This window comes from Sinocyclocheilus rhinocerous, unplaced genomic scaffold (genome assembly GCF_001515625.1).
Source record: "Sinocyclocheilus rhinocerous isolate Xijiao unplaced genomic scaffold, SAMN03320098_v1.1 scaffold2207, whole genome shotgun sequence".
NCBI classification, from domain to species: Eukaryota; Metazoa; Chordata; class Actinopteri; order Cypriniformes; family Cyprinidae; genus Sinocyclocheilus; species Sinocyclocheilus rhinocerous.
This window is the reverse complement of record NW_015625575.1, coordinates 8591-19502: the sequence shown is the minus strand read 5'-3', so window position 1 is coordinate 19502 and position 10912 is coordinate 8591. Positions and strand designations below refer to the sequence as shown.

General features: G+C 35.6%; 1 protein-coding gene across 1 annotated transcript in view; it reads right to left on the bottom strand.

Annotated features, from left to right (window-relative positions):
* The window catches only part of LOC107751824 (contactin-associated protein-like 4), a gene marked incomplete at its 5' end in the record, with an annotated part of 142723 nt that extends 131897 nt beyond the window's left edge, over nucleotides 1-10826 (bottom strand). Inside the window, one exon of the mRNA XM_016567597.1 lies at nucleotides 10580-10826. Coding sequence (XP_016423083.1) covers nucleotides 10580-10826 — 247 coding nt within the window. The remainder of the gene's footprint in view (nucleotides 1-10579) is intronic.
* Nucleotides 10827-10912: the final 86 nt, after the last annotated feature.

Below are 10912 nucleotides of genomic sequence, written 5' to 3'. Positions count from 1 at the left end.
ACATAATAATATATACACATGCATACATATACTGTACATATATGTACACAACACAAAAATAATATAACACACAACTTCTTGTAATTTCTTGAATATAATTATATACATCAACACATTTATTAATTACATATATATGTAAATAATAAATAAACTAAACAAAAAATTACTATATACTGTAGGGGTGACCCCGAATAGTCGAAGGTTCGATGCTTCGATAGGAGGAGCCTGATTCGACTCCCAATCTCACAGTCGAATATTCGCTGAGGTGTTATGATCATGCCATTTTGATTTAAAACTGACAGGCACAGTAAAAGACTGGATTTTTTTCGATTAGGTAGGGTACAAGTGATTTCAAAACATTTAAGCCGATTTATATATATTGTGTATAGCCTATATTATTTATGTCATATAGGATGCATTTGGTTGAGCTGCGCTGCAGTAAAGCGCTTCATTGTAGTATTACGGTGATTATCTCTTCAGCGCTCAGTGCGAGCAGTACAAACAACAATGCAAAATATTAATAATTATGACTGGGACTGTCATATACATAACATTATAATGAGAACACTATTATGATAAAATGCTGTGAATTTTTTGAGTTTAGTTGCCGTGTTTTTGCACATTGTTGCGTGAAGAATGCATCCACAAAAGGAGTTTCCTTCAGAGCCGCGCAGACATGTTCATGTGCATTCGGGGCATTTTGTGCAGATAAGTCCTAATATTAATGTTATGTTGCATAAATAACGAAGCGTATTCTATATGAGATAAATGATGAGTTAAATCCCATTGATTAAAAACCTGCTGCTTCATTCTACTGGTCATCTTCAGCGTGCGTAGCTTGAAACAGAAATGCAGAACATTAATAAATACCGTCATATACATAAAGTTATAATGAGAGCACTATTGTAAAAAATGTTGTGAATTCTCAGGGTTTCGCTGGCGTTTAATGTTAACTATCTTTTAATCAAAACATAAAACATTATTTTTGTATCTGCGAGGCATCCATTACATATTTTCCCTGTGTGTTAACGTCAGTAATTATGGCTGTCGAATGTCTGGAAGTCCAGTGTTAAGTTTCCACAGTCTGTGATGATTTGGGGTGCAATGTCATCTGCTGGTGTTGGTCCATTGTGTTTTTTGAAAACCAACGTCACTGCACCCGTTTACCAAGACATTTTGGAGCACTTCATGCTTCCTTCTGCTGACCAGTTTTTTGAAGATGCTGATTTCATTTTCCAGCAGGATTTGGTACCTGCCCACACTGCCAAAAGCACCAAAAGTTGGTTAAATGACCATGGTGTTGGTGTGCTTGACTGGCCAGCAAACTCACCAGACCTGAACCCCATGGAGAATCTATGGGGTATTGTCAAGAGGAAAATGAGAAACAAGAGACCAAAAAATGCAGATGAGCTGAAGGCCACTGTCAAAGAAACCTGGGCTTCTATACCACCTCAGCAGTGCCACAAACTGATCCCCTCCATGCCACGCCGAATTGAGGCCGTAATTAAAGCAAAAGGAGCCCCTACCACTTATTGAGTACATGTACAGTAAATGAACATACTTTCCAGAAGGTCAACAATTCACTAAAAATGTTTTTTTTTATTGGTCTTATGAAGTATTCTAATTTGTTGGTGGGTTTTTGTTAAATGTGAGCCAAAATCATCACAATTAAAAGAACCAAAGACTTAAACTACTTCAGTCTGTGTGCATTGAATTTATTTAATACACGAGTTTCACAATTTGAGTTGAATTACTGAAATAAATTAACTTTTCCACGACATTCTAATTTATTGAGATACACCTGTACATATAAAATATATTAGGTAATTTTTCCATAAATAAATATATATAAACATACAAACATATACTCAATATATAAAAAAATAATGTTTTATCACAAATGTTTGATGGCCAACAACAACTAAACATACAAAACCCGAGATTATGTCCAATTGGTCAAACACCTCAAGCGTTTGTCTGCTATCGCCACTGTTGTAAATTCTTACGTTTTTTTCCCGTTTTCGATTAAAACTGAATTACCCATCCTAACGACCTCTTATACGGCCCTCATTAAAGAGTAATAGTCTCATTCTGAATAAGCTCCATCTCTGCTCAGCTGTCACGATGAATAAAGCAAAAGTTGGAGGTTCACTGCACTTTTTCTGACCGGAGAGGACAAAACGGTTCCTCCAAACGAACAAAGTGATTAGGGTTAATCAGGGGTCGTTGATGAGGGCAGACGAGCGGCGCTCTGACACTCATTTAAATGACCGTTTCATCATAATATAACACCTGCAGCAATACCAGAAACAGACTAAATAATGACTGGAATGCTTTATTAGTGACCTACAGTGACCTACATCAAACCATGAAGTTGGAAAATTCTCATTTTCTTCCAGAATCTCCACTATTTTTAGGTTTAAAAATTTGGGGTCAGTAACATTAATAATAGTAATATAAAGTAATTACATAATATTAATTATTATATTAATTGTATTCATTTTATTGATTGAAAGTGACGGTAAAGACATTTATAATGTAACAAAAGATTTTTATTTCAAATAAATGCTGTTCTTTTGAACTTTCTATTCATCAAATAATCCTGAAAAATAAAATGTATCACAGTTTCCACAAAAATATTCAGCAGCACAACTGTTTTCAACATTGATAATAATCAGAAATGTTTCTTGAGCAGCAAATCAGCATCTTAGAATGATTTCTGAAGAATCATGTGACACTGAAGACTGGAGTAATGATGCTGGAAATTCAGCTTTGATCACAGAAATAAATTACAGTTTAAAATATATTCACATAAAAAACAGCTCTTTTAAATTGTAATAATATTTCACAATTTTTCTGTTTTTATTGTAATTATGATCAAATAAATGCAGCCTTGGTGAGCAAAAGAGACTTCTTTTAAAGACAATAAAAAATCCCAAACTTTTGAACTGTATCATGTGTGTAATTCATGTAAATATTTGATCTGTACATCACATCCACTCAATGAAAAATGAAAGAAATGTATTACCGACTAACATGATTAAAGAAAGCTGAAAGTCAGCCTTAAACAAGTTCAGCAAAGCAAACTCAGAAGAAGAGCCGACGTCCGTCTAATGAACTGGCCAGAATCTCATCTATTATTTACCGCGTCTCCACCTGCAAGAGCCGAGGGACAAAAGCTAGTTTAGAGCGGGACGGGATCAGCAGAAATGTCTGATGAAAGTAGAAGCGACTTTTATAACATTGATTATAGAGCTTTTGATGAAGCTAATGCAACACAAATAGCTCTGGAAAGCTGCCACCTGCCTGCTTTTTCCTTGACTCCAGCGAAAGAGAGAAAGGGAACAAGAGGATATGAAGTTAAATAACTTCTTTTTTGGCTAATTGCATCTGCTGAGTTCATCTGAAAGGATTATAATTAGAATTTCATACGGATCTAATTTGCTCTTTTTTCACACCGATTGCAGATTTAAATGCCAGACTGTTTAATCTGCATGTTGAAAGCCAAACATGAGAAAGAGTAAATTATAGTTATTATAATTTGGCCATGCACTAAAATGCAGCTTTCATGCAGCGCAACATGAAATACACAACAGCAGAAAATCATAAAAAAAAATATATATATATAGAAATATAGAAAAATAGAAAAAAGAACAGAATAAGAAAATAAAGAAAATAAAAAAGATTAAAAATATATATTATTTGTTATTTATTATACATTTTTTACTTAAAAAATAAATATTTATTAAAAATGCATGGTTTTCATGTAATGCAAAATGAAATAGACTCAATCTGTGTTTCTAACAGCTGTATTCTTTTGCTTCAATATACAATGACCTCATAAGTATGGCTGTTATATTCTGCGGATAAAATCTAAAATCGATAGCGGCCATCATGAGAAACACTATCACATTTGCATTCTAATTAAACCCTGTGCGCAGTATTCATATCTATGTATTTATCTGCGACATGGTGAGGAACGATTACACCTGCTGATAGACTAACAGCCGACGATTTAAACGACAGATAATGGCAGCCGTAATGACACCGACACAGAGGAAGGTTTCAGAGAAACCCAGCGCTCTTCACAGCGAGAGCCAGCGGCAGTCGGGGAATTAACACAAGCTGCCGTATAAATGAGAACCCTTCGCTTATTTATCCCATGATTCAAAGAGCTTTGCTCCGATATCCCGGCAGGTTTGTGCAATGAAATACAGCATGTAATCGGCCTGTGATTGGAGGCATTCAAACGGGAAAAACACCACAAATGGACGTCTCACAAATTCATTATTGCTCTAATAATGTTGTTTGGACTCGAATGCAGCCGTCGAGGGCTTACAATGTTTAGAAGCTATCAAGAGATTGATTAACTGGAAAGCCTGAAAATGGTGTCTGTCAGTCGCGTAGCAAATCAGCCCCGGGCCCATATGCAAAAAATTTGTACGGGCCCCCCAAACGATATGGGCTCCAACTCGGTTAACTTATTGTTGATTTTTCTGACGTAAATAACATTACGTGACTATTCACCAGCTGTTTTAATAACAGTATAAATGCTTGGAAATAATATTTAGCGTTTACAAGTCCATTCATTGTAGCACGCAAGCCACCCAATAATCGCAATAAGCTTTGTGCTTTTTTATTATAACACAAAGTCTCATCCTTCTGTCAATTTTAAGATCAAAATACAAACAATAAATGTGTTTTACTCTCTTTTATTTGTAGTGAGATAACTATATTCGCCTCAGTTCAAGCGGCATGTGAATCAATTATATTTTCCTCTTTAATATTTGCAGCACGAAATAAACATTAATAAATATTTGAATGCATATTGAAAAAAAATCTGAACAATTTAATACAAAAGAATGTCTCATGAAATCGATCAATTAGCGTTTCAAAAACATCTATAAGCCTACGTTTTATTGCTGTTTTTAGTGTTAAGAATGACAGGTTGGATGCCACAGACTCTTTTTTTTATAGGTGTAATTTTCACATTTTCACACAATAAAACATGATTTTATTATCGTAATTTTGACTTTATTCTTAAAATAGTACAACCTTAATCTTATTTATTTAGTTAGTTATTTTTCAGCGTGACACTAAAATGCCGTTGGCTATTTCATGCAAAAACAATCTTGGCACAGCGGCCCAAAATACAAAACAAATCAAAACCCCCCCAAAATTAAAAAAAATTGTAAGTTACCTGTATTTTTTTTAGATATTATTACTTAACCAAAACAACCCAACTGCAGTTTGATTGATATTATTTTGGAATGCACAATAAAAAATTTATGAAAATTGACAACAATGTAGTTATCTGTTTTTGCAAATAAACTCTTCATATGTAAACATCTGTGAAATGAGCAAAACTGTAGCTTTAGGATGCATCTGTAGAGTGTCAGAGTCAGAGAATCACCATTTACTGTTTACATGAATTGCTCATTACAGTTTACATTAATGTTTAAATGAAATAAATGACATTAAAATTCAGAGTAATCACTTTGGCAATCTAAAGTACTTTTCAGATGTATTGTAACTGTAAACAAAGCGGCTGCGCTTAAACACTACCTTAAATGCATTATACAGAGGCAACATGAGAGGAAAATACCATCTAAACTTTTCTAAAGGCGGTCAATTCCCCTCAGAGATACATTCAACTAAACCTCCCCAACTGTATCGCAATTCGTTTAACATATCAAGCAACTTGAATCATCACGTTTTTACTGATTTTCAACCGGCTCAGGGTGCATCACTACATCCCTAGTATAACAGTATATCAATTAGGGCTGAACGATTAATTGCATTTGCGATAATATAGCGATATGAAAAAACGCGATTTTTCAATCGCAGAGGCTGCGATTACACTCGGTCACGTGACACGCGAGAGTAAAGAGGTGAGTTCGACTTGAAGATCGATCGGTGTATGACATCAAAGTACGGCGAGTGTCATTCATATCAATTTATGCATCACCTAATTTCATCGTAACATATAGGCCTGGCCTACAGAAAAGAACATTTATGCTTAATCTATCTAATAGTGTGTTGGTCATACTATACAATGATTTATAGCTTGACTTTGTTGAATAATACAGAACATAAATAGCTTTAAAAAATAATTGCATATTAAATCGCAATCGCAATATTGGTAAAAAAAAATCGCAATTAGATTCTTTTCCAAAATCGTTCAGCCCTAATATCAATGATACTAAAATAACACTGGCACAGCCTTTTCACAAACCAAACGCACTAGAAAGACAGTCAAACATGTTTGGAACAACATAAGTAAATTGTGACACAAGGTACATTTTTGGATGAACAATGTTATTTCAAGCTAATTAATTAAATGTTCAACTTGTGAAAAGTCAAAGTGCATCTTTGTTCAAAGTAAACGCCACTTTATATATGTGAGTTTTGAGATTCAAACTCTTCTCGTCTTCGCTGTAAGTGTGTGTTGACCCGATCCAGACACCAGCCTGGAGGAATCTCAAACTATTTGTTATTTTCCACATGCTTCCAACTTTTACGTGCCACCCGGTTTGACCTTTAGTCCGAGTCCTATATGGTGCTGCTTTAAGATTTCTATTGATTTTCTGAAATCTCACATGGTTCTGATAGAGCCACAAATATCTTGGCATTTAATTTAGCCTGAAGTACTTACAGAAGAAGACAAACATCTAGTGTCTAGACAATGAAGTCGACAGGCCGCTCATGGAGTGATGGCTGATGGGATGTCTGGGGAACCAGGGATGGGAATCGTAGGGAATTTAGCAATTCTGGGACTGATTCCTCATATCGATTTTCATGCCTAAATGATTCTTTTAACATTTGTGAATAAGAAACACAGTTATGATTGTCTTCACTTCATGTCAGGTTTCAGCAAATGGAGTGATTTCACAGAAATGACTCAGAAAATCCAACAGAATATAGAGTTCTGCTCATTTAGTTGCTACTAAATGCCTCAAACTTGGAGTATCTTCCCAAATTTAATTACCACAAACCTGAAAAGTAATTCGAATCACTTGGATTACCTGGTACCTTCTCAACACGAATAAAAGATGAGTTTACACAGACTTTATAATGTTGCACATAAATGCAGTTACAATTGGTCAAAACTAAATGTTTAACCATATATATTGCAATAATATAAAGCTAGGGTTATTTTTAAATGGGTAATGTCATTGGTATACTAGATTTTATTCATATTTTGAATTAATTGTTATTTTTATTGTTAATTTTATTAATAACAAATAGTTTGAGATTCCTTCGGGCTGATGTCTGGATCAGATCAACAAACTTACAGTGAAGACCAGAAGAGTTTGAATCTCAAAGCACACGTACAGAAAGTGGCGTTTATTTTAAACCAAGATGCATTTAAGTTGATTAAGACTAGTTTATCACTATATACAGTATGTTTTAGACATGTAAATCATCCACGTTTCACATCATTATTGGGTACTTTAATATAACTGTATATACGTTATGTCAGTGCATGATTATGTAAATGAACAGGTGAATCAGTTAACTGAATCAGTTCACTGAAATGAACTGTTCAAAAGAATCAGTTAGCATTTTTTAAAAGAAACTTGAGACTTTGGATTACGTTGTAATTAATGTTCAGTTTCTTGCACATACCGATCATTTCGCTTCATAAGACCTCAATATATCATCAGGAGCCACGGGGATTAATTTTGTATTGTCTGTATATGCTTTTTTGACTCTCAAAGTGCTGGTAGCCATTGACTTTGTTACGTCTAAGACGTATTGTATGCTGTGGATGTGTTCCTGTTGTCTCCTCTCTACCAGGATTGGTCCAAGGCTTAATGAGAGACTGCTGGTGGGTGGACCAGAGACGAGACCTGTACTATAAATTCCCCCGGGTCTCGCTGGAGGGCGCTCTCCCTCTTGCTCTCACGCTTGCTCTCACTCTGACTGCCACTTTTTATGCTCGCTATGATCATTGCTCTGTATGTCTCTCTTTGATTAATCATGCTTGCTCCGGTGTTAAACCTGTGTGTTAAGCTCTAGTGAAAATGCTGTGAGATCTCAAGTGTATATTCTACTAACAGAGTGCTGTTAGCTCCATGTGTTGTGAAAGCCTTATGTCTTGAACTTCGATGTTCCACTGTTCATGTTTGTAAGCCACGTGCGAGGCCGTAGTGGGTGAGTGCCTTATTTGTTTTTATAGGCCACTCGGCCATTACCCTTTTCTCCTGTTTTTGGGTAGACAAGGAGTGAGGTTATATTGTTGTATTTTGGTTTCTTTATTTTGATGCACAGGGAAGTTAGTTTCTTTAATGGGAAGTTAGAGTGTTGTTTGTTTATTGTTTTGGCATTTGCTCACCCCTGATAATTTACCTCAGTTTCTTTAATTTGTTTATTTTCGTGATGATATTGTTTGTACTCTCCAAAACTGCTACCGCACGAAAAGATTGATCAGAAGATCAACTAAGATAATTAAAATGAGTACTTAAACAGCCATTCATTGTTGTGTCGTTTATGTTGCGGTCCTGACCTAGACCGGGGCCGTAACAACTTGCATTCTACGAATCACCAAGGACAATGATTTCAACTAAAAATCTTTACTGTTCTACTGAAGAAAAATGTCATGCACATCTTGGATGTCCTGAGAGTGAGTAAATTACCAGCAAATTTTCATTTTTGGGTGAACTATCCCTTTAAGATTCAAGACATTACAAACCAAAAGCCCATCTCTTTCTCACAGAGTCCAGTGTGTTGTGTTGGTTTTATTCAGAGTTTGGTGTCAGTCTCCAGCGGGCAGGTGAGCGGATGAGGCGACTGCAGCCTCCACTTTTTTTATCTGCGGCCTTTAAGCAGAAACATCAGACCGGGTGCTGCAGTCTTTGAAGCACTGCTCTCAGAGCCTCCTACACTGTGTGTGCTTGTTTGTTTGTTCACAGGCGTGTGTGCGTGTGCATCACACCTTTGAAGGCTATTTTCCACGAGGAACAACAATTACACTTCCTCCTACTCCAGTCATTAATGTTGTCGTTCCTGGAGGAAGCATGTTTGCACTTAAACACTGCGCTGCAGTGGCAGTAATAGGCTGAAACGATTCTTTAAGCCTATCTGTTAGCTCTTGAAACGCGAGGTGGGCCATTCTTTGAGCTCATCTGTAATGTGGTCACCTGTCAGCCTCAAGAGGAATGCGTTCACAGATACACCGAATGCCATGACACAAGCGCAACTAATGCAATATACAGCTGAATCTCACTGAAGCTGATGAGCTACTGCAAATGATACCAGATGCCCACGGTCATCAAACGTGCCGTGACCCATAAGGCTTTGCACGGGTAAATGGACAGCTCTTGGCCGGAATGACCTGCAAGTTGCATTTTCAATGAATTAGTTCAATTAATTATTAACATGTCAAATATTTTATAGTCTTTTTGCCACTGTAGACTATTAGAATCAGGGTATTAAAGTGAACTAAAACCATAAATAAACACACACACACACACACAAACACAATATATATATATATATATATATATACGCCAAGGCAACATTTCATTTAGTATGAAGTGTTAAAATAAAATAAAATTAAAAATAAAAATAAATTTATAAAAACTATATAGACATGTTTTTAAAAATATATTAATAATAATAAAAATGGCTATAGAATTATTAAAATGTAAACTAGAATCAAAGGGAAAACATGAAACAAAAATAGAATATAATTTAAAACATTAACAAAAACCATTATAATATCTCAGTGATCTGAAATAGCATCTACCGATCTAAAATGAAACAGTATGCTTTACTTTTAGTTAATTTAAAAGCATTAACTGTAATATGCTAATTGTAATATGCCCAAAAGGTTTTTTTAAGAAGTTTTAGTTAATTTTAGTTTCAGTTTTAGTTCAGTTTAGATTATTTCTATAGTGCTTTAAACAATAGAAACCATTTCAAAGCAGCTTCACAGTAATAAACAGTAAAATAACAGAATACATCATGCAAACTTGACTTTTTTAGTTTATTCTGGTGAAGAACTTCCCACATAGATAAGAACCAGCAGGACATAACTGTCCGACTGACATGTAAAGCGATCAATCAGTCAGATATATTATCCATGATGACTAGAAGCGGGTAAATATGAAATTATTGATACCACATTAACAGACCAGCGTAGAACATAAGAGTCAATAAAAACAAAGTACAGAACTGTTTATCTGAGTCCGGCTGAAGATAAAATGCCACAGAAATGAGTAGAAATGGTTTGTGACTTTGTGATCTGAATCCTGCCCATCTAAAAGTAATTCTTTCACAGACATAACTCACAAAACAGCAGAATATACAGTTCTGCTCATGAATATACTTCAAATGCTACTGAATGCCTCAAACAAAACTTTTGCTACCAGGTTAGCTTTTGATGCCACTAACCTGGTAAACCTTTGCAAAATAAATAGTTTTTTCTCAGACATGATAATTGGATGACTGGAAGACTGATTTCCAAATAATATAAATGTGAACATTTTTCAAAAATCGCCCGGCAGCCATCAACAACTGCCTCTCACTTTGATGGAGAAGTTGAACAAATTCTAGTTTGATCATAAAATGTGACATGAATGGGCAAATGATGAAGCAGAGCAGTGAATATTGACTGAAGGTGTTGAATTACCGTCTCTGCGGTTGAGTTTGGCGAAGCCCGGCCCGTGACTGCTGGACAGCTCTGATGAGCTTGTGAAGGCCGACTGAGGCAGAGCGGAAACCAGCGGAGAATCACAGCTCTCTACAGACACACAGAAACACACATCAGAAACATACTGACGCACAGAGATACTCTTCAAACCACTGGAGTCAATTAATACTTTTATTAAAGGCAGAGTAAGTGATTTCTGGTAGCCAATGTTGACATTTGAAATCACCAAAACAAACACGCCCCTACCCCAAAAGG